Raw genomic sequence first — 25,743 nt, 5'->3', positions numbered from 1 at the left:
TTTGTGTATAGTGATCAAATGTTTGTGTAGCATATTAGCTAACTCTCTCCATCAATATTGTCTAAACAGGTGCACAATGTACCACAAATCAGGTGTCAAAAGTGATTGCAGAGCAATGTGAGAGGAAGTGTTTTGCTCAAGAACACAATGCAAGGCCATCATCAGCCCAATCAGTTTAGGAATTATACCTTGCTGTTTCAGAGAGACAGGGAAAATCATTTTAGACCCTTAATGGAATATATCAAGAATAGGTATTCACGAAAAATTAGTATTCAACAACATAGGAAATAATAAACCATTAAAATACAAACAGTTAAAAAGAATGTGTTATGTAGCAGCATGTACAATATATATCAAGTGGCTAGCAGAAATACCGGCCTCCTTGATAATGTTTCCACATTTAATTCCCAATTCTAATAATTTTTATATTTTACATCTAATTATTTCTTTGTATATCAGTGCTCCCTTGCTTAGTAAATATTGCTTTCATTATTTTATCAGTCATAATCTTTTTTTTTTTTAAAGAGTCAATCTGTTATATATATTTATCATTAATAATTGGTAGAACTTACATAGGTGTGCATAGATAAATAGCTAGATAAATAGATGGATGGATGGAGGGAGGGAGGTATATACACACACACACACACACACACACAAACACACACACACACACACACACACACACACGCACACACACACACACACAAAAGTCTGGTGCTGTGAGAACACGTGGGAATGACGTTTCCTTACTTTTTCAAATATACTGAAATTTAAAATGATCTAATATAACAGCATCATTCATTTAGCACATGCTTAAATATGCCAAAACAATTTAATTCCACACAAATATATGTTACTTTACATATGATTTATGTGTTAATTCTATTTACTGAAACTTGCTAAAAAGCGTTTCTCTTTATGACGCCTTTAATGTTCACTTTTCTGTCTATTTATTCTAGCCAGTGTGTATATACTTCTAGCTTTCGTTGCTGTCATTTCTTCCTTGTATACGTGTTTTCTGTCTATTCTTTTAAACCTTTTTGATGAGTTGTAGTATACCTGAGTGCTGTATACAATAAGCTTATTATTTTACTTTCTTGCATAAAGCAAGAGTTTTATGTATTATTTTAATGATAAGTTATCCACCTGTATTTAAATTTAAATCTACAGGGAGATAATTGTGATTCTGGATATTTATAATTGAGGCATGAATCCTGTTGAAGATGGTGGTGGTATATTTATATGTGAGTATATACAGGTACAGGCTTCACTGTGTGGTAAGAAGTTTGCTTTCCAACCACATGGTTCTATGTTCAGTCCCACTGCATGGCACCTTGGGCAAGTGTCTTCTACTATAGCCTCGGGCCGATCAAAGCTTTGTGAATGGATTTGATAGACAGAAACTGAAAGAAGACTATTGTATGTTTGTGTGGGGGGGGGGGGTAGTGTTTGTGTCTGTCCCCCAGTACCCCTTGACAACTGGTGCCGTTGTGTTTACATCCCCATAATTTAGCAGTTTGGCAAAAGAGACTGATAGAATAAATGCCAGGCTTTACAAAAACATAATAAGTACTGGGTCAGTTTGTCCAACTGAAAAAATGTTCAAGGCAGTGCTCCAGCATGGCTGGAGCACTGCCTTCAGTCTAATGACTGAAACAAGTAAAAGATAGAAGAATCCATTTTATCAGGACATTTTCCTTTTTGTCTTAATAAGAAATAAATGTAAAATTAAAAGACATGGATTAAATATTTCTCATAATCTCTCTTGCTTTGACACTAATGTCAAAACAAGTTCTAATAAGTAGATGTGTTTCACTGAGTCACTGGAATACCATTTTTGTCTTCATCTAGCATGACAATGACAAGCCAGTCCAATGAAGCCTGTATTTCTCTATATTATGAAATATGGGAGGCTCACAGCAACATGTAACTACCTCAGATAAAAATGAAAACAAGACCACAAACTCAACATGTTGGAAATTGTCACTCAATAATGTTATCTTATACATTTTTTGTTTTTATTTGCATTCATTTGATGTCTGGAACTGAGATTAGTCAGTATAATAAAATTGTGAGTAGATAGCATTATAATACCCTCAACTCACAGTGAATGAAAACCTGAAAAATTAATATCTCATTAGTAAACACACTCTTATGGACCAATAAGTAATATAAAGATGGCTGACCTTGTCTAACTGGGACATCTTTTTCCTACTGGACTTAAACTGTTTTGAAAGATTAAAGAGTACTTGTCTTCCTCTCCGTTTTCGTTTTTGGAAATGTGATTCATTTGTTGGACTTGATAAGATATCAGGATCGTGTTCTGCAAAAAGTAAATTTATAAAACTAAAGTCAGTTTACCAGTTGAGATGGATTTCTTGTAACTGAAATGATAACTGAGTATTATTATCATTATTATTATTATCATTATTATTATAATGGTTTCAAATTTTGGCACAAGGCCAGTAAGTTTAGGATAGAGAGTAAGTCGATTACATTGACCCCAGTGCTCAACTGGTACTTATTTTATCAACCCCAAACAGATGAAAAGCAAAGTTGATCTCAGCAGAATTTAACTCAGAATGTAAAGACAGATGCAATCCCACCAAACAGTTTGTCTGGTGTGTTAACAATTCTGCTAGCTCACCATAATAATAATAATAATAATAATAATGATAATTTCATTTATTTGCCACAAGGGTAAAGGATGAGGGTGGACAATACAAAGACAGACATAAAGTGTGGGGGTTTACATATAATGAAATGTTAAAAAAAAAAGGAAAGTAAGTATACACAGAAAAGAAGGGATATATACATAGCACACAAAGGTTAAAAAAAAAAGAAAAGAAGGTGGCGGGAGGATGATAGACATAACGACCTCCTGATACAGGAAGACCTCTAGGGAAAATTGAGGAACCCTACTGTCCAAGATTTCCCTGAACACCAAGGGCAAGTGCCCTCTCCAATTCCTTCTCTCCAACTCACAGATCTACACTTAGATCCACTCTTGTCATTTTTGCAACTTTCACCCACCTTTCAATAAACTCACTCGAGGACAGCGCTTCCCTCTCCACTCTCAATTTCCTTTTCAAGTGAAACTTGAAGAAATCAATGAGAGCTCTAAGCAAAGAGGAATGTATCTGTCCTCATGCCTTTCAACCTTGTCCACTTAACAACCTCTTTCACCACAGCCACCAAGCAAGGAAAACTGCTATTGACATCTCTATAGCCTAGAGACAAGTTAATTCGACTTAAGTCGTGTCTCCTGGAACCAATTAATGACGTAGGGTGAGGTATGCCTGTATAACAATAGTTTCAAGTAAGTTTTTGCAATTCTCTTTACTGTTTCTATCATTAGAATAATTAAGCTTCATTACATACACTTGCTGAAGAAATTCCTATTGCTATTGAAATAAACAAAGAGAAAGCAACATTACATTCATACCAATGTTTTAGCATCACAAACTCTCAGCAAATTATTTGTACAGATCAATCAATGTTGATCAAAACTGATCCAAGCTTTTGAGATAACTGAAATGTAAAAAACTGATTACTTAGAAATTTGATTATTATAGTCATGCTTTTCTCAAGGTTATTTGAGCAGAATAGCAATTTGTAACTGCATTTTAATGATCAAACAGATAACAACAAAAACCATTTTAAGCATAGCTACTATGCTTTAGAGAGAGGAAAACGAAAAGATTGTAATAATCAAGCTTTCCAAGGAAACTACTAAGTGATTCTAACCAAAACTGCAAAGTTGATTTCACTCGGAATCCAAAATAATTATCCTTTCGATTGGCAGCAATCCTAATCAAAATTAAGTATATGTAATCTGAATGCTTATATACTAGAAACACACGTATTATAAGAAAAATAATAATCAATTCCCTGGCAAGGGAAATAACTCTTTTCATTTAATAATAGAATTAGCTACCTTGAATATCTTTCGTAACGGTTCTTATTTAAATTTGTGTATATCTCTTAATTTTAGTCTTTCTTCCTGCGTAATACTAACTGTACAACAGAAAACATTAATAGTTTGTCAATCTACAAACGAACGAAGAGTTCATGTCCTTTCAGTAGTATGATATTTAACTTCCAGAAGCCAAATCTATCAAACTATAGCGACAACATTGACAATTTCAATCGTTAAAGTTATCCCTCTGTGAAGAAAATCACAGAAGAATAGCAGCCCTTGTACCTTAAATCACACCAAAAATAAATGATATTTACAAATAGTTAAAGTAGGAGACAAACATACTAGACACCTTTCTTCACATCAAAGTCCCCCGCACACACATGCACATTGAATGGAGTGTACCATCAACAAACATCGTCTGAAGGGAGAACACGTTCTCCCACAGCAAAATACAACAGGTTATCATATTCATTTTCAGATCTGACAGAACGTGGTCAGAATTAATATACACACCAGTGACTTGACATATTTGTTTTCAAGAAATGAGGAATTATGGTTAGATCATTACAAAAGAATACAAATTGATATGCTTGACTCTGAAAACCTTAACGCCTGAATGTCATGAAGTAAAACTGATTTAGTGCAATGCTAATATATTTTCTTATAAGTCAGAAAGCCCATAGCATTTTCAGGCCCTTCTAGACTTTGATAAAGAATTAGTTATGGTTAGTGTTGTTAATATTCAGCTTCATTAAGGTAGCAAGCTGGCAGAATTGTTAGCATACCAAGCAAAAGGTTTATCGGTATTTCATCCATTTTCAAGTTCTGCAGAGGTCGACTTTGCCTTTCACCCTTCCACAGTCAATAAAATAAGTACCAGTTGAACACTGGGGTCAATGTAATTGATTTAACCCCTCCCCCAAAATTGCTGGCCTTGTGCCAAAATTTGAAACCAATATTCAGCTTTACTTATTTCAAAAGAAAAGGTTTCTTTAGGAATTCAGTTCTGTGGCAAAAAATTGAGTAAAATTTTAGATCAGAAACAGAAGAATAAGACACAGTAGAAGTGATAGCAGTAGGACAAGATGGTACATCAAAGTGGTTTAGCTGAGGATGTTTTGTAGTCAGTAAGGTTGGAGGAGCAGCTGCAGTAATCAAAATGGTAGGTGAAGACCAGAGCTCAATTGAAAGCTTTGAACTCAAAATGTAAAGATAGAAGAAATGTTGATAAATATTTTACCCAGCATGTTAATAATTCTGCCAGCTTGCTACCTTAAATCCAAGAGTTATATCAAAGTACTGGTCATCTATGCATGCAAGAAAAAAAGTACAAAAGTGTATTCTGGATTAGCAAAGAAAAGGAATGTTAAATTTGATTGTAAACTAAAAAAAAAATTTTTTAAAGAAGGGGAACCAGGTTGTCCTAGTAACTATTATCAGAGTACGCTTATATTTTAAGATGATAATTTGCTTCAAATATTTACCCAAAATTATTTTTCACTAGTACTGAGGAAAAAAAGTTAAAGTATTTCCTTAAAATAATCCAACGAGATTTGTTAATAAAGAGTTAAAACATGGACATTATTTAGATCAGTTTCAAAACTGACAATTAAGGGTTATCTTTTTTGTATATATTGATTACACTTGTAAGAGTAAATAAGAAAATAGTGAGTGACTGAACTATGAATGGAGAGTGGAAATTTACCCTAGAATGCTGCTGTTCATTTATGAATAAAGCTAGAGAGCAGAGAGAAGCTACAATAGTGATTTAATCACACTGCTGAGGTTTTTAGGAGGAAGAACAAAGACTATGAATAGGACAAAGTTAGATAAGTTCAGTATATGCCAAGATGTTAGAGAAGTTTGATATCAAAGAATATGGCAGATGCCAGCTTGTATTCTTTCTTTTAATTTCTATTTTCACAACTTTAGATTTCTTTCATGCTCCCATCAGAACCAAACAATGCACTAATAAAAATACAATAAACAACTTTACCAGATGAAGACTATTCAGCTACTTTTAAAGCTGAACATTTTTATTGAGGATAAAGGAGCTAAATTCAAACTCTAAAATAGTGACTTTTCACAATATTAACCCAAATATCCTTAATTTTTATACATTTTATTCAAAAGTAGGGACTGTGAATATCTGGGAAAAAAACCTATGAAATATTTCAATCTTATATTTGGTTTCCAAGATTCTTAATGTGAGCTCATGTGTTGAAACAGATTTTGTTGTATCTCAGGAGCTGACCTGGAGTTGAGAGAGAATGTCATTGAAGAAGTCGCAAACAGCAAAGAAAGGACTTTGGCAAAACACGATTGATTTATTAACTGAATGATTAACCAAACAATTGATTAGTTGGTTGATTGAATAGCTAACCAATTGACAAATAATAAAGAAGTAAAATTGAAGCAGTGTATGTGCTAAAGATTAGCATAATGATCCTCTAGAGCAGGGGTCACCAAACTACGACCCATGAGGTCAGTTCATCTGGCCTGCTGTTGCACTGTACCTTTTGTGTAAGTAGCTGCAATGAGAGTTCATTTGCTTCTGGTATGGCATCAACCTTTGGAGCAATTTATGTCTGTGCACAAACATCTTCAATAAGGAAGGATGTGAAGTCAGCACATCAAATGAAGTTGACTGATGAACATTTGAAAGCAATTCTGTTGGTTGGATGCAGCAATTCCAAAGCAAATATTGATATCTTAAAAGCTAAACACCAAATCCCACCAATCCTTTTTGCTGCTTCGTTTGTGAGATTCGGATTTGTGTGCACTGGGTGTGGTATAACTATCTTATTGCTAACGTTGCCTTCTTTGATAACTTTTTAGTAAATAAATATGCTGGTTGTCTTTATTTTTTGTGTATTCACTGTATTGTATCGAACAGAATGGTTATGCGGCCCACGCTCGTCATTCCCACAGTTATTTGGCCCGCCATGTAAAAGGCTTGGTGACCTCTGCTCTAGAGATATAACCTCTGAAATAAAAATGATTACCCCAAAATAATTTGAATATTACTATTGACAACTATAAACTGCCTATAAATTGAATCCTTTTTGCTGGTAAACCACCCACACATGAAAGTAACACCAATATATATAAACATGTTGTATTGATATAGAGAGTCACAACTTTTAATAAATTGCACTTAAACTGAGATTCAATCATTCAAGAAAATCGTTTTTGTAAATAGCAATTCACTAATGAGGGAACATGTTTCAGTAATTGCTAAAGAATCATTACATTCCCACTTAATTTTCAGTCTTCCTGTATGCTGTTTTACACAGCAGTTGAATTTTTCTATAGATTACTTACTAAAAGGGTATAAAAATCTAACAGAGAAGAAATTACTGAGCCTCCTACCCAAGATATATTTAGTGTAAGCAAATATTTACATGCTAGGATATCTTTTACCCAAATCTAGTGAGTCACACACTTCTGTCAGCACTAACCTTCATCCTCTATGCTTTTGATAGGTGGCAGTTTCCTTATTGGGCCCAACACATATCTTTCGAAAAATTACTATAAGTGAAGATAAATATGTTGATAGCTAAGGTAACATACATTACACGTGGCATAGAAATTCTTTACTTTTGCTATTTTTGTTTGTCTCGGTCTATCATGTCTATCATTATAGACATGATAGAAACCTGAAAATATTGCAGTGGTGGATTTTTGGCAAGGTTACATTCATTTTTGACGTCATTTCATTCTAAAACAAGATTTTTTTTTAATTACCATTTACCCTTTGATTAACACCAATGTATTTCGTAAGTCTTTGTAAACATTTATTAAGTACATTTATTAAAAGTTTTTTCTGAGAGATATTTCAGCACACTAAGTTTAACTTGTGCTATTTTGACTCTCATTACAAGAACCATTTCTGGCTATGTACTAAAGTTTAGACTGATGTTATCATGAAATTGTAGAATCACAGTTTGTGTCCTCGCTTATCACTGATTTCTCTTACTTTAGTAAAGAAAGAATGGAACATAATCCGTATTTTTTGTTATGCTTCTTTGAAAGCAAACATTTCAACCAGTTATAATAATGATTTCTTTTGATGAGGCAAAATGCCAAACTTTGTAAGATATATATATTCTATATATTCTATCACAAGAAAGAGGGACATGCCACATAACATTTGAAGGTCTTCTTAGACTGGTAAGGTTAATGCAGTTGTATGTTTAACTTGAACTTTTGAGGTTTGAAGCCTGTAGAGAAAGCAAAGATAATTTGGCAGAGAGAGCATTTCAGATGTCACATTTCTGGGAAGAAAATATTGAGAAAAGTGTTTAACCCAGAGTTTGGAAGAGACGAAGCCAACATAATAATTACCAAGACTAAATACGTTAAACCATTTCTACAAACTCACAGCCTGTTCAACCAGCTACAATAATAACTACTGCCAATATGCTGCTACTTAACACGTTTTATTCCCTTTATGAAAGTATTGTTCAGATCTTTAATTTCTTACAAGTGAAGTGTCTCTTTAATCAATTTAATAATATTCCACACTTAGATGCCTTTTCTAAATCTACTTTCTAAGACGTGAGAAATATTAACTCTGTCAAATGTAAAACTTATTTATTCATATTGTTTTTAATTAATCATGCATTATCTCATAGCTTTGAAATTTCAATGATGTGATTGTTTATTTTTGAGAGATTCATTGTGAATTCAGTACAAAATAAGGTCAGTTTTAATACAGTTGAGTTTGGAATTAAAACCTCAGTTATAATATTTCTAGTGGGGCAAGTACAAAATACATCCTTACCAGAAGATAACTCTCTATTATTTACATATGGTTTTTGAAAACAGTTGAAGCTATGTTTGATGGTGTGGTGAACGCACTCCATATTAGCAAGAAATTGACTGCACAATTTACAACATAACTTTTTACAAGATAAAAATGTCTTAGTGAGAATTTATGTCAAGTAATTTCTTTGCTAATCACAGTTAATTACATTTTTTCCAATCAATGTATTACATATGTGAGATCCTACTGTATTTGCATTTAGTACACAAAGTATTCCTGTGTCATTATTTCCTTCAGCCATGAGGTTTGTCCTAAGTCCTTTTTATTCACTGTAGTTCTTGGGACAATAACAACAGCAGCTTTACTATCTTATATATTGATGGCCCATTTCTCATTGTAGAAGTTGTCAAGAAATAGCTGTAAACATTCCCAAACTAAAAGAATGGTCAAGCATCAAAAGGTTAAAATTCAAAATAGCAAACACCAAAGTGTTAGTTACTGAGAAAAAGCACAAGATCTCACTGTCATCTAAGAATACTTTTGTACACACACAAAAAAGGAGTAGGTAAGAACTAATACTGAATATACAATATAATCAACAGGTAAACAAGACATGCAAGCAATAGGTACACTGAAGGCTAACAAGAAACCTGGATTTTAAATTTCACAACAGAATCCATGGAATGAAGTTTATACACTGTTAGGTCGGATCATAGTAGAGAGATTCTAATATCTGTTATTTGAAGCCAGCTAGAGAGCATACATGTGGTAGCTTGGTCGTCTAGAGATAACAGTCAATTCTCTCTTAAAACTTAAAAAGAAAGCTGTGTTGAATACTCTGGCCTGAAAATAATCAGGATGTTGATGGCTAGGAGGCCTTTGATCATAAGTCTGCTTATTCATGGTTGCCTTAGGGTTAAACAACAACAACAACTGTTTCTATAATCTCTGTGGTGTAATTGGTGCTGAAAGTCATTATAATGTGATTATTGTAACTAGAGTAAGAAAAGCTATGAAGAAGTTTGAGAAGCTGTTTCCTCTGTTGTTAAATGGTTTCTGTGTGTGTGTGTGTGTGTGTGTGTGTGTGTGTGTGTGGAAGGTAGACTGTATGGAGCATGAATAAGAAATATGATGCTGCATCATGGTGAGAAAAGCATTAAATATAGATTTGCAAGGGTTGGAGAGAAATTAGTTAAGTTTAAACCATTAAATATCAACATGTAAGAAGAGCAATGTGCAAGCTGAGAGAGAAATTGGATAATGAAAAGAATCAGCACAATGGTGGTAGTGGTCATGGGAATAGTGGTGGTGGTGGTGATGATGGTTGTGGAGATTTGAATTTATGACCAAATCAAACATCCAGACTTTAATGAACATTTAAGAATAGGCTGTGCGTTAGTATGTCTCATTATTAGTGCCCTTTCCTCAAAATCAATTTGATTAATCTTCAAATTAAGACTACGCCTTATATAAAATTCAGATTTCAAATAACTATTAATATTTTGTTATATTTGGGGATAGTTATATTTTTGCCAATTAATCACACACACACGCACACACACACACACATTATATACTTGGTTTTCAATTCAGTTTTATTATTTTTATTATTTTAGTGTCCTTTGACATCTTACATCATACATCTTGTGACCTCTTCAGCAACTCTCCATCCCATGTGTTTCTTCCTGTTCTGTTTAGTCCATTAATATTTTCATACATTTGCATTGTTTTGTTATCTTTTACCTTCAAACCAGGCTTGTAGATAACACTGAGATATGGTGCATTGAAAATTTGAGAAAATTCTTATAAATACCTGTGATTTCGGATTCTATATTTTGGTCATTTGGCATGTTCTGGTAAAAAGATACTAAGAAAAGAACTACTTCTTGGTTTTCATTTGTGATTGGAATGATTTCCACCTGACACCAAAATGGATTTCCTGAAAAGACAGGTTATAATATTTTATCACTGTAAAGTGAGAATTAGGAGAAGTCGTATACTTCCATGAATAACAATGCTAATATTTGTCAAAAGAATGAGGATGAAAAGTTACCCAGGGACATCTTCTGCATGAAAAACACAAAAGTGTACACTAACATACTACATGTAGTGAGCCATGAATTTTGTAAGTAAAAAATCAAACAATTTATTTGAAAAATTATGTAACACACCAAATAATCTCCAAATTGATTTACAGCAAAGACAGGAATAATTAACAATAAAAAACATTTCTTATTTTTGTTTTTTGTTTGGGTTTTTTTTTCACTAGACAAATAGATGCAGGTGTGACTGCATGGTAATTAACATTTTTTTTTTTTGTGTTGGTGGTGACAGTGGGGTATGAATGTAGACCTTCCACCCACATTTATGAGAATCATTTTTACATTATCTCTTTAAACATGTATTTGAAATACTTATTGACAAGGTAAGAAGACGGTACACAGTAAGGAGCTGTAGTTAACTTTTCTTTTCACATTTATAAATAGAGTATATTCTTGTAAAATGCTGATGTCTATCTTTTGTCCCAAGTTCAGGAGAGTGATTAGTTGAAAGTCATTGCTATCAATTCTGATCTTCTTTAATCATTCGTTGGGTGTGCTACATTCTATCGAAAGGCCTTTGATGAAGTAATATGGCATTTGATTAATCAATAAAGTACAGATTCTGTTTAATCTATAGAGGTTTCCTGCATTATGATGTACAAATATACAGGCAGATTAAATTTGTTTTACACATACCTGCTCAAAAAACGAAATTGTCTTTGATAGATTATTTTCATTTTCATGCTGAATCATTAATTTAAAAAGGGTTTATTTGTCTACTGGGCTTCAAAGTGAACTTCTTAATCACACAGCCATACCATAGACAGACAGACAGACAGACAGATAGCTTTCAAGTATTTCATGATCTGCGACCTTCTGACAAAAATCTCTCTCTCTCTCTCTCTCTCTCACACACACACTCAGCAATACTACTTGCTTGGTTCCAGGTTCAGTCCCACTGTGTGGCACCTTGGGCAAGTATCTTCTACTATAGACTTGGGTCAACCAAAGCCTTGTGAGTGGATTTCGGAGATGGAAACTGAAAGAAGCCCATCGTATGTATGTGTCTATATGTGTGTGCGTGTGTGTGTGCTTTTGTGTCTGCGTTTGTCCCCGACCACCACTTGACAACCGGTGTTGGTGTGTTTAAATTCCCTGAAATTTAGCATTTCAGCATAAGTAACCAACAGAATAAGGACTAGACTTGAAAAAAAATAAATCCTGAAGTCGTTTCATTTGACTAAAAATTCTCCAAGGTAGTGCCCCAGCATGGCTGCAGTCTAGTGACTGAAACAAGTAGAAAATATGCAAATATTAAAACAAAACATTTAAAAATGAGAATCAATCCATCTTATTTGACAGTTGTCTCATAACTGACTGCCTTCAGGTAAGAATTCAATGTAGAATACTCTAGAGCAGTTACTTATTTTTTCAAATTATATTACAATGTAGATATGATTTAAATAAGAAAACCAATCAAAAGAATATCAATGTTTCAAACTGTAATGAAAAATCACTTACCATATTTGGTATAAAGGCAGATATTGACTTTCGTTTCCTGTTGATAGATAAGAGCATCTTCAACCTTTTGCTTTGATTCCTCTTTTGTAAGGGCTCCATAGAGGAAACTGCAACTACACCGCTTGCCAATTACTTGGCTTCGTCGGAAGCCAGTAATCTCAAAGAATCCTTCTGAGCAGTACACAACTGGTAGGCCATCGGACTTTGCATTTCCAAGTACAAAGTTACCTGGGAAAAGGAAAAAAGAACAAAGTAAATAAATGAAAAAAAGGATTAGTACAATTTACAGTTAGCTACACCCAAAGATTTTCATGCTTTCTTGATTTCTACCCATAGGCATATAATGTATGCCTCGCTCTCATTTGTTCACTCCAGGACAATGATGATTTGAATGAAAATATGTAGGCCAGTTCAAGTTCAGAATGTTAACAAATAAAGAGATAAATATTATTTCCAAGAGCTCTTATAAGTTATAAATTTGGTTGTAGCTCAAAACTGTCATGTGCGAAGGGAAACAGACTTCAATCCTATACCTGTATATGATGTAATCTATTTCCGAAAACATTCTCAAAAGATCTGATATCCATTTCCCATAGTTAAAGTGAATTAAAGCAGAATTAATTATCCACTCAAAGGGAAAAGGACACAGGGCAAATGCTCCTTTCTTGGCCCCTTCAAAAGCATTCTATCCTTTGCCCAGACCTGCTTTTATGTTCTGTTGTCAGCATAGTTGATAAGTAACACACACATATATTTATATGTTCTTTCATTTGTTTTATATCCGTTTTTCATAATAGCATGGGTTAGATGAATATATTATTGAGGCATTGTTTTACAGCCAAATGTCTTTTTGTATCACTAACCCTTTCTCATATCTCAAATAAGATGTTTTTTTTGTCTTCTTTCACACATCTTCAAAGGCGCAAAGCAAGTGGGTGATTTAATGACAGAAGAGACAACAACATCACTCATAGTAGCTTTCACAGATCTCAAATGGGAACAAATACTATACCCCACCCCCAAGACACACACACATGACAAATTTTCAGTTTTTGTCAACCAAATTTATTTACAAGGCTTTGGTCAATCTAGGGCTATAAGAGAAAACACTTACCCAAAGTGCTGTACAGTGAGACTGAACCTGAAACCATGTGGTTTGGATGTGAACCATTTAACCACACAGCCATACCAGTTTCCAGTAGGTTTTTTAAAACTCATAAGCCCAGTATTTAGTTGTATATTCAACATATTATTCAATACTGTGAAGCAAACAAAAATGAACTGCCCAATATATGATGACATTTTATCAATAGTAGCATCCTCAGCAACATTGTCATATATTACTAACATAGATAGGAAGGGCATCCAGCTGTAGAAACTCTGCCAAATCAGACTGGAGCCTGGTGTTGCCATCCGGTTTCACCAGTCCTCAGTCAAATCGTCCAACCCATGCTAGCATGGAAAGCGGACGTTAAACGATGATGATGATGATGATGATGATAGATATGAAAGGCAAAGAGTTTAAAATATTTTGTGAAGCATGCCCAATGATATATCAAAATATCTGCAACAATGAATTCATAACCATTAAATTTATATCCTAAAAGTTTGCTTATTCAATAATTTCAATTATATTTATTTTATCAATCCTAGAAATAGAGTATAAAGTTGACCATTATTGGAGCTGAATTTAGAACACTAAAGAATTAAAATATTTCATAGTAGTAACCAGTTTAATTCTCTATTTCAATTCTTATTCAAATGGTTTGTTAAGCAAATAAATTCAGTTTTATATAGAGTCAGTCTTAGATCAAGATGTATGAAGTGAAGTAAAGTTCTGTGGTACTGCAGAAACATATGACTGAAATATTATTTTCTTACGTAAGAAAAAGCCACAGATTTAAAGGCAAAGAGTAAATAATAATAAAACTGATTATTTCAATATGGGTATGAAACCTTAGAATTGCTCTAGGAAAATGAGGTTTTAATGTTTATGATATTCAAAATATTAACAGTGCATGTCATCTCATTCCAACTAAAAATTATCTTGTGAGTTCAACTTCACAAGAAATTAAATCTGTAGAGGGATATTTGACACAGACATAAAATTATTTTTTACAAGAAACTGAAATGTAATGATCACAATAATCGAAAGTAACACACTGGTATTATTTTATCAATCATAGAAGGATAGAAAGCAAAGCTAACTCCAATTAATTTTACAAATGAAAAACATGAAGCAACAAACAAGATGCCATAAAGCTTTGAACCCAATAGATTTAGCTGGCAAGTGAGCATCTTGGAAAGTCAAGGTGAAAATTTTCCTTACAGGACAATGAATTCTTCAATAATAGTCCTTCATGTATTCATTTAAGATTCACCGTAAACTAGAGTATGGTTAGATATATTGATGAATGCTTTAATCTGTTTTAAATCAGTCATATTTTCATTATCAGATATTATGAGAAGTACCACCCCAATACTATATAGATACATATTTAATCAAGTGAGAAATTTAAATGAAGTAGATCTTTCTCACAGTGTTTAATACTAATGTCATTAGCATATAATTCATAAGAAAGTTTAAACATATAAATCCCATGGGAAATTTCCACAAAACTATAAATATATGTATTATATAGAAACACTTCTTTGAAGAGTTACAAAGCCTGAAGTTTAAGAGTTTGAATATATACATATATATATATATATATAAGACATTGACATGGCTGTATGGTTAGGAAGCTTGCTTCCCAGCCATGTTGTCTTGGGATCAGCCCCACTGCGTAACACTATGGGCAGGTGTCTTCTATATAGTCTCAGGCCAACAAAACCCTTGTAAGTGGATTGGCAGATGAAAACTGAAAGAAGCCTCTGTGTGTGTGTGTGTGTGTGTGCGTGTGTCTTGTCTTGTCTTGACATGTGATAGTTGTAAATGAGTATCACCATTATGCAAGCAATGTTGTTTGCTTCCAGTCTTTGAAGGTAAAAACATGTGTCTGGCCATGGAAAATATAATCTTGCTTAAAAACAAATGAGGGTAAGTAACAGTAAGGGCATCTCGCTGTAGAAAATCTGCTTCAACAAATTTCATCTGACCCATGCAAGCATGGAAAGTGGACATTAAATGATGATGATATTTAATTTGATGAACAATTTGACTATTTATTTCATAACATTATATATTTCCTTGAGAAATGTGTTTTGAGAAATTCTTCATAGAATTATCATCATGAGTAGTTCAACAATTCAAACTCTCACAAAAAATGGTGCTGTGTAAACTATTTTAATTATTACCGTTTAATATTTGCATTTAGTTATCAAACTTTGTAAGATACAAAATCATAAACCTTCACTTAAAAACAAGTCCCAAAGTTCAATATAAGGTTGTGTATCATAATTTAAAAAATTTTCTTGAGCATATTAGTCATGTAACTGAACTCATTGAACTGGTTACAAATAGGAGTGAATGCTAAATCACAAACTTAGCTCATCAATGGATTAGCATAAATATAGTATTAATGATCATTGGCTGATTGCGAAAAACCTATTTGAAAATGAAAAAAATATTCACTGTTTTAATATTCTATTATAAAGCAAGGATGCTGAGTTTACAGAAATAATAGAGCTCTAGACTAAAAGCTTCAGTTTCCTCCTTCTCCAAGTTCTCTCTGATTATTTTTACTTTGAACAATAATATTGATTTCGAATTTTGACACAAGGCCAGGAATTTTGGTGACTCCAGTACTCAACTGGTATTTATTTTGTCAACCCCAAAAAGATGAAAGTCACTCAGAACATAAAGACAGATGAAATGCTGCTAAGCATTTTGCCCAGCATGCTAATGATTCCGCCGGCTTGTCACCTTAAATGTATCAGTAATATTATTAGCTTATTTCAATTAGCTAAATCCCATCCTTTACTTTCAAAACTGTCAAAAAAAAAACGAAAGAACAGAAAACTTTGTAAGAATTAGTATCAATTTAATTTTCAAAAATATATAATTTCACCAATTGAAACTTATTCATATAAAGAAGAAACTTGTGTCAGTTAAGTTAAAAACCAACTTCACACAAAATTGATCTGCTAGGCTTAAGTGTAAGGCTTATTTTCCAACATTTAAATGTAACTATAATCCATAAATACTCCAGTTCTAGCCTACTTAGGTTGATCTCATATCAGATAACACCTATTGAATTTACTAAAGAGAAGAAAATAAGCCAAAGGATGAAAAACAGAAATTAGTCCACCAGATACTTGGGGATGCTGTGTTATCTATGGCATTGATACTACTAAATAATTATGCCAACCAATAATGTCCAACCAGACAGATGTTTTGACCTCTTCAAGTTATCCCACCATTATAAAAAAAATTTAGTGAAGAAGATCAATATCTAGCAGATTAAAAAGATAAAAATATATTTTTTTTACAACTACTTATTGCAGTTTAAGACAGGGTACAAGTAGGGGTTCACCAAGGATCAGTCCCCAACCCTTTCTTGTTCATCATAGTCCTCTAGGCAATAACAGAGGAATTCAAGACAGGCTGCCCCTGGGAGCTCCTCTATGCTGATGACCTTGCTCTTATCGCTGAATCACTACCTGAACTAGACAGGTTGTCACAGTCTGAGTCAGCTCTTACTAGGAGATACTGTCTCTTACATGTGTCTCACATTGCTTAATTTATTTCTTTATCTTACACAGCTTCACAGCAATTAATATGCTTTCATCCCACTGGATGCATATATTATCCAACTGGTGTTCTGCTGTCCACTATTTTCTTTATTATCACTGTTAAATAATGTTTGTTGTTCCTTTGTAATTTCATTTTCTAGGAAAAAATTTACATTCTTGCGAAGCAAAAAGAGCTTTACTTTTGGCAAGATAAATACTTTTAATTTCATGGGGCAGCAAACAGTAAGAAAGATACTCCAACTTCTTGTTATCTTTTATTATCTCTTTTACATCTCTGCAAAATGTTTGCACATTAATTATATTCTCACTTCCCATTTAAACAACTTTTATGGTGGAACAAAATTGAGGATTTGAAGCAACAAGAGAAAAAAATGAGAAGGCAAAAGAAGAGAGAACAAAGACAGGAAATAAGAGAAAGACCAAAATCAACAGATAAGGGAAGCTGACAGGAGTGAACACAAATGCGCAAGATACAGTATCAAAAGAGAAAGTCAACAGGCTTTGAGAAAGACATGAATGGTGAACAACAAACTGATTATATGTGACAAGAGCGATAGGTACAACAAAGTAAAATGAATGAAGATTAACAGGCACAATATCAGGAAAGATTTCATGAAAGGATTCAAGTACAACAAGAAAACACAAACAAAGAATAGTTGCTTAATTTGAGAATTTCTTTTAAAAAGAAGTTATCAGAGATGGTTTGGTGTTTTATATTATATCAGAGTGAATGAGTCACTGTTGAACCAAATAATATTGGAGAAATGAATAGATACTATCTTTACTGTGTGAATTTGAGGCTCATTTCTGAGCCTTCTAAATTGTTGTTACCATTATAGTAAAATATGACTTGCTCATTTATAGCCTTATCCTGATGAATTCAAACTACTCTTTGATGCAAACAATAAGAAAGCTAATAATTTCAGGAACAATATCCAAAATTATAAGTTCTGCAGTTACTGCACCAGAAAGTGATTTTATTGTTTTAGAAAATCTTATCATTCTCCTTCTCTATGCTGAGCTCAGAAAATGATCAACCAACATGATATTATATTAGTGAAGCTAATGATGTTTTACATTTCCAGACGGAAGCATCTCAAAATTCAGCAAGTTTATTTATTGTGATGAGCACAATACAAGAAATTATGATTTTTCACAACTATATAAAAATATGTGTTTGACAATTGCAAGAACTTCAACTTGAAGAAAACACACTTTCCCATAAATAAAACCAGAACTTCAAATGAGGTCTTCACATCAGAGAGTACAATTTTTTTTACCAGTACTTCATGTAATGAAATTACTACTGTGTTTATTGTTGAAAAGGAGACCCTCTAGAAAAGAGATATCAATATGATAATTCATCAAGTAATACACCACTGCAACAAGGGTCATATATATATCTTGTCATCTTGACCCAATGTGTTACATTCTTATTTCTCAATGGTGAACTGGGTTGGCACAATGATAGGTAGCATGTTGAAGAATAATAACCTTTGTTCAAAATAAGATTACAATTCAAGAGTTCTACTGCTATCATCTTGCATCCAGTTTGTAAGAAACAAGCAATCTCAGCTACAAGTTGAATAGTACAATGAGCTGATGGGTCACCTTGCAGCTAAAGAAGACCAGACTATTATACTGCAACAGATTTTTCTATTGCCTATCTTATTATCAAAAAATATTTTATATTATGAAACAGTGTTGTGAATATTTATGCATCAAAATTAAGAAAGAAAACATACACATACATACATTTATGTGCATATGTATGCATGTGTGTGTGTGATATATAAATATAAATAAGATGTTCCAAAATATTTGTTTCAATGTAGTTTTACATTTTCCAATAAATTTGTCTTCCAATAAACAAATATTTTTTTATGAATATACCTTTGAATGTAACAGACATTGTTTAATATGTTTGTATATGATGATGCCAGCATAGAAAACAGTCACTAAATGATGATGATAATGAAAGTGGTTTATATATACATATATATATACTCACACACACTATATTACCAAATTAACTCTCCTCCCCAAACACCAACACATCATCTCCCTATCTCTCATACTTCCCCTACCTCTTGTATTATTACTATTCTGCTACTCCTAACTCCTTCTGTATTATCAGTCATCACCTATTCTCTCCTACCTTCCCATCTCATATGTATCATTACCATCCCCCTACCCTTTTACTATTTTCACCCTACAATCCTACCTAATCTCTACAGTCATCACCTACTCTTACCTGTTTTCCCTCTGTCTATTTATCACCAGCCACTCCTCAAATCTTGTTCTTCATTATATCTGTACTTTCATCCATGTCCCATCTCTGACCATTCTTTACTCAGCTCATATATTCTTGCAACCTTTATACCACCTCCAGTCCCTGTTTTTCTGTCACCACTCAGCTCTGTTCACCTTCTTGCACTTTCAAGGCCTAACCTAAAACTTCATCACCATTGTTTTTATCTCTCTTTCCAGTTTGACTCACCCACTCCTCGACAAACATGAGTAGCTGTGTAGCTCTTCAATAGCAAGAAACCTGTTCTGTTCCTTATCTCAGAACGCATCCACTCATCTCTAAGTATAAAGCCACCTTCCTCTACTGTAGTCTCACTCAGTTGAAGAGGTTTTTAATCTTGTGAGCTAATGCATTGGCCAAAAGGTTTGTTCACTTTTTTAGAGGAAAATAAGATACAATTTTTAAACATAAATCAATTTATTCAATCAATGATATAATTGTCATTTAGTTCCAGTATCATCTGTCATCTTGTGGGCAGGTCCATTATTCCCTGCACAAAGAATTTCCTGTCTTTACTGGCAAAGAACTCTTCCAAGTAAATTTTTACACTCTTCAGAGTTGAAGGTCTGTTTATTCAATGAATTTTGAAAAGACCAAAATAGGTAGAAATCTGAAGGTGTAGGGTTGGGTGAATAAACTTTCCAGCCAAGCCCCAATAATGTCTGTCACATCTGCAAAGATGTGGGCAGTCTGGCATTGTCATAATGTAAGACAATGCTCTTACAATTAGCAAGTTATAGACACTTCCCATGGATTGCTACATTTAATTTGTCCAGCTCGTTAGAGTACACATTCAAATTGATTTGATGGCCCTGTTCATAGGAAGAAGCTTGTAAAAAACAACACCCTTCCAATCCCACAAATTGAAAGTATAGCCATTTTTTGAATGAAGTCCTACTAAGCAGCTATCTTAGTAATATATGCATGTAATGATGCAACATTACTCATGTGGATTCCCAGATCCCAGTCTGAGTGTACTCTATGACTACAATAATCCCTGGTCATGTATATTCCATTTGCAATTTATTTGCAGAACAATAGCAAAGCACTTGAAATTTTCAGCATTGAACTTCATTTTGTTTCCTTCGGCCCTCTTGTATATTGGGTTCAAGTCTTAGTGTAGTTTTGCCTTATCATCAGGGTTCTTGACTGATAATGCTGCTTTTGTATTGTTGACACAGCGAGTGAAAGTGGTTGAGTGTATGAATGAGGGCATGTCTTAGAGAAACACCACAAACAATAATGGTCCTAGTACAGCTCTCACAGAATATCCATTATAGATTGATAGCTTCTCAGAGAGAGAACCATTGACTGCAACTTCCTGACTCCTACCATTTTAAAGGCCATGCAGCAACTCACCTAGTTTTCCAATTATGCTGAGGTTACATTGTTTATGACATAACATTCCATGATCAACTTTAGCCTTAGCAAAGTCAAGACATATGCATATTTAAATGATTGAGCTACTACTGATTCGGTACCCAGTTGCAATACTGTACTAACCATGTGAAGCAGCTCTTTCCTGGATAGTGGCCATGTTGCATGTCAGTGAGCAAGCTAGATTTTTTCTTGGAATATGATCAGCTTCCTTCTGACAATGTGTTCCATGATTTTGCTGATGGATGAGATCAGAGAGATAGGCTTGTAATTTTTAGAATCTATTTTGCTTCCTCCTTCGTAAGTAGGACATACTATACCTTATTTTAATTTCTTGGGAAGTTTGCAATATGCAAGGAAGCTCTGGAAAACTATCAACAAAGATTTTGTCAGAGCCTTCTTGCATTGTTTTAAAAGAATTGCTGGAAAACCATCAGAGCTTCTTGTTGAGTTCAAGCTCATCTCATCAATGGCTAATATCACACCCTCCTCTTTTGTCATTATAATCAATAATTACCTCTTCACTGTGCTGAGCTGTGGTGTTCAATAACTCAAGAGGTTAATTCATTTGAATATCTTCCAGTAAAGCAAGTGAAAACACTTTGGAATTGTTTACTTAGTATTCCCCTTATCTTTTTGGAATCTGCCATCAGTGACATATTTTCTTCAATCTTGTAACACATTAAGGTGTACACTTTAGCAAATTTGAGCCCTCTGGGCTTCTTTTCATATTTTTAACTGCCCAAGATTCTCTTTCTTCCCTCTCCTTTATAGAGGAGAGTCTTAGTTTGTTTTTGATCTCTGAAAGCCTTTTTTTAACGAGACTTCTTGCTGTCATTAAGTTGTTTATTTAAGCAATTTGAGACCTTGTCCCAAAATGACTCTCCTGCTTCAGTGTGCTTTTTTGTGCATCATCGACATACATTCTTTAAGTTTCACATCACTGTCTTGTAGAGAGAAATTTTGGGACCAATTTTGTTTCCGGATCTCTTTTGAACAGATTTCAGGTCAGCTTTGTAGAAATTCAGGCTGGATAGGGTTCAAGTGCTTCCTCTATGGTAAACATCATTGATTTACATTGGATTTGTTAGTTATAATCTGTTATAATCTATGTTATAATCTGAAAAAAGCATTGGTATCACCCTCACATTATGGAAGATATATATATGCATACATGACCATATATAAGAGACTTCTTTGGACCACCTTCATCCCTACCGTATACACACACAATATACTGTGATTGAGAGTGCTGGCTGGTTGTAAAGCAGAAGAAGCTCTGTTGTACTATCAGCCAGCACTTGTTCCTGTGGGTCACTTTTATTGTTATTCAACACCTATTCTTACCTTTATCTTATTACCTACTCTTACATTTATTCAGCACTTGACTGTAATAAATGGCAAACCCAAGCAAAAAACAAAAAAAAAACAACCAGTATGGAGAAAGTTTATCAAGTTATGCCAAAGCCATGAACAGCCATAGTTGCAATGACCGACTGCAGATAACTCGTCAATCACTGCTCAACCAACTCTACACCCTAATATCCCTTTGCTTCTTCCACCCAGTCACCCATTCTGGCCCTTCTGATATTTTGCTCCCTCTCTCTCCACTATCCTTCTCCTAGGTTACCTGAGAAAATGGACACACCTTCTACACATATACCCCTATCCTCCCAATGACTAGCTGACCAGTCTATGACCAAAAGCATTTTGGCCTGGGCAATCTTATTTCATATAAACCAGAGATTACTTTGGTTAAAATTTTCTTTGTGTGTGTGTGAGAGCGTGCGTGCATGTGTTGTAAGATGGAATTTGAGGTAGTCTCGCAGCTATTTCTAGCAGGTCAAGTAACCACATAAGACTTCCTTTATGGGCTTGAGTAAAATTTTGTAAACCAATTAACTAAAATTTATCTAATTGGTCATTTTAACATCCAACACTGAGATTAAATAGGATTTTCATTACTTTTTTGTTTCAATTGTATTGTTTCAATCTTTATAAATGTTTTATCCTCTTCCATTAAAGTATGTTTTCTATTCCTGTTACTAGTGACATAGTTTAGATATGTATTATATAGTTCATATCAACTATAGATATTTTTTTTGTTTGCTTTTGGTTTTGTTTTTACTGTGATTAACTGCAACCTTCTGAAACTACTGGACTTGTGCCAAGTCTAAAAATAACACTGCAAAACTATTAATCTTATCAACATATGACATAATCATATTCTCAAGATTCATCTCAGATTTTCTGAAGGTTTATAGCTGTTATTGTATATCATATAAACTTAGCATGAATCTTCAGAAATAGGTGAAATTCCTGATACTTCCCAATTATAAAAGAGAGATACAAAAGATAGATATATATGTATAGGTAAACACACACACACAGATATTTTGGAAATCATTACTGACCACATACATTTACAATAATTTAAAGGAGAGTATTGTAGTTCGCTTGAAGTATTGTGTATTGTTTGTAAAGAATAGAAGATTTTGAACGGTACAACAATGCACTATAATATAAAAAATGGACTATATACCTGTTGTAATTTAGTTGACAAGTCATTATCCTCTTTCTCTGAAGGAAGTTTCTTTGTATTCTAACATACAATTAAATTTACATATTTGAAACTGTTACAGCCAGTCAGTTCTTATCAGTGCCTAAAGTTTACCCAAGAACAATATTGTTCTTATTCATTAATAGTTCTTTATAGAATGCTTACATGCAGGTTTCACTAACTACCATTGCCCAACCGATTGAGAACTGTGAGCACCTGGAAATATTCAAGATGTCAGGTACCCAATCTTAGACTTCTCTTGACTGAGGACTGCACATCCAAAGAGATGTGCTCTGAAGAAACTTAACTGACAAAAGACAACCACATCTGCTCACCAAACAAGTATCTTTGTAACTATTGCAGCCTCATTGAATGTCAACCAGCATCAGCCACAAAACACAACAATTTATATTTGTATGATGCAGCATTTGGAAAGATTTGCAATGCATTATCTTTCTAAATATCTGAAACTTGTGCCACACTAAAATCACAATATTTAATAATTCCTGCTTCCATCCCGAGTGCATCATTGGGATTCACTAAAAATTTCAATCTCATACAGGAAAATAAAGCAAAATAACCATGTGTTGATGTTCCATGATATGAAATGCAGATGAAAGTATTTTTAGAATGTCAACATCAAGTGGAACCCATCCTCCCTATAAATATAATCTACAGCACGAATCACAGAATATAATGGATCCAGCCAAGAACTGAAAATAGGTTTCAAACTCAGAATGGCAATATACTCTCGTTGAGCTATGCTGCTCATGGCTCACAGTCTTCAGTGACTTTTTTCTTTTATTTTTTTCTTGAAAAGTCTAAAATGATATAATCTATAGATATGTAAACATTACAGCTGTTGTTTGTTGGCATGTTCAGGAGAATTCAGTTGAGGATGATGCTTTTATGTTCAAACATAGATAAATAATAAAAACAATATATATATATATATATATATATATATATATATTGTGAGTAATTTAGACAGTGAAAAAATAAAAGATGAGAGTGAGTGAGGAAATGAGGAAGTAGATGAAAGAGAAAATGAGAGAATGGAAGAATAAGGGAGAATTGAAAAAGAAGGAAAATGAAAAGGAGACAGAAGTTAAAAGATGAAATATGAAATGTAAAAAAAAAATAAAAGCAAGACAATGAAAAAGGAGAGAGAGAGATAGAGAGAGAGACAGAAGAGAAGGTGAGAGAGAAGAGATAAAGTCAGAGAGAGAATGAAATGTGGTAATAATGACTCTTTTTACAGCAGACTGATATCATAGCACAGTAAGTAAATTGGTTAAATGGTCTGGAAAATCATACATATTTCTCAAATACATATCTCTTTACATGTGTCAAAATCAACAACAAAAACAGCTACAACAAGAACAGTCTCAACACAAATGGTTCGTTGAAAGAGAGGTAAAAATATCTCATTGTCTTGATGACAATGGCAATGTTGATGTGGTTGGGAGTAGTCAAATCAATTATGACAATATTTAATGAGAGATAATGACACTCAAGACAACAGAAGGGATACTGATGGTTATGTTGAAATGTTAGAATTGGTCATCATTAGCAATAGTGGTGAAGATAAAGAAAGTAATGGCTATAACTGAGTATAATAGAAGTGGTGGTGGTGGTGGTAGTCTGGTGATCACAGTGGTTAAGAGCAGGTGGGGGATATTCAGTAGAATTGATAACATTGTTGAGAGTGTTAATAATAATCTCAGTGTGAATGATATAAACAAGTGTAGTTTTAGTTATAGTGATGATGTAAAGTAGGAGTTAATCCTTTTGACACCAACCTGCCCAAGACTGCCTCTGATTCCATGATACAAAATTCCTATTTTAAAATTATCTAAAAACCTTTTGATCAGAAATTCCATGCTATTTAAGTTCCAAACACCTGCTTCATTTCTAAAGCTGAGTGAACTGAGCAATGTGAAATAAAGTGTCTTGCTCAAGAACACAACACACAGCCCAGTGTGCATGTGTGTGTGAGAGAGAGACAGACAGAGAATCAAACTTAGTACTTGACTAGTGCTCTTTATTCATCAATCACTAAAAAATAAATAGTGAAGTTGACTTTAGTGGGATCTTAGAATGCAAAACTCAGAATAATTACCATGAGGTTTTTCTCCAATGCTCTAATGATTCTACAAATTGGATAAAACTATGCTTTCTGAGTTTGTGTGCAAAGATTTCAGAAATAGTTGAAAGTAAGGTTAAAGAATTTCTAAGTAATACTTCTGATAAGGAAGAGAACATAGAGACTTATAAAAGATAACTGGAAGTTTCTATGAGAAACCAATCTTGTGGATGGAGCAAGGCTGCAGCCATATGAAATGGTGACATGGTGGTAGAATGGTATAATAAATAGAAACATACAAGTTAAAAGACAGGCCTGGAAAGAATAGATGGGGGGAGTAGAAGTATATGCAACAGTGGTACCAGCTCTTGAAGCTGAAAAAATAACAAAACATGAAAACAGGGAAAGTAGCTGGGCCAGCAAAACTAGTCACCAAAATGCTGAAAATATTTGGCAAA

The 25,743-nt window shown here is 33.7% G+C and overlaps 1 protein-coding gene across 4 annotated transcripts in view; it reads right to left on the bottom strand.

The window, feature by feature from the left end:
* The window catches only part of LOC106880510 (potassium voltage-gated channel subfamily H member 8), a 136,251-nt gene that overhangs the window by 39,531 nt on the left and 70,977 nt on the right, over positions 1-25,743 (bottom strand). For all 4 annotated transcript variants that reach the window (XM_052975401.1, XM_052975402.1, XM_052975403.1 and 1 more), the window contains exons 2-4: positions 12,257-12,484; positions 10,507-10,632; positions 2,190-2,326 (exon numbers count right to left, since the gene is read on the bottom strand). In XM_052975401.1, coding sequence (XP_052831361.1) covers positions 2,190-2,326; positions 10,507-10,632; positions 12,257-12,484 — 491 coding nt within the window. The remainder of the gene's footprint in view (positions 1-2,189; positions 2,327-10,506; positions 10,633-12,256; positions 12,485-25,743) is intronic.

This window comes from Octopus bimaculoides, chromosome 21 (genome assembly GCF_001194135.2).
Source record: "Octopus bimaculoides isolate UCB-OBI-ISO-001 chromosome 21, ASM119413v2, whole genome shotgun sequence".
Lineage (NCBI taxonomy): Eukaryota > Metazoa > Mollusca > Cephalopoda > Octopoda > Octopodidae > Octopus > Octopus bimaculoides.
This window is presented reverse-complemented; position numbering and strand designations above follow the sequence as displayed.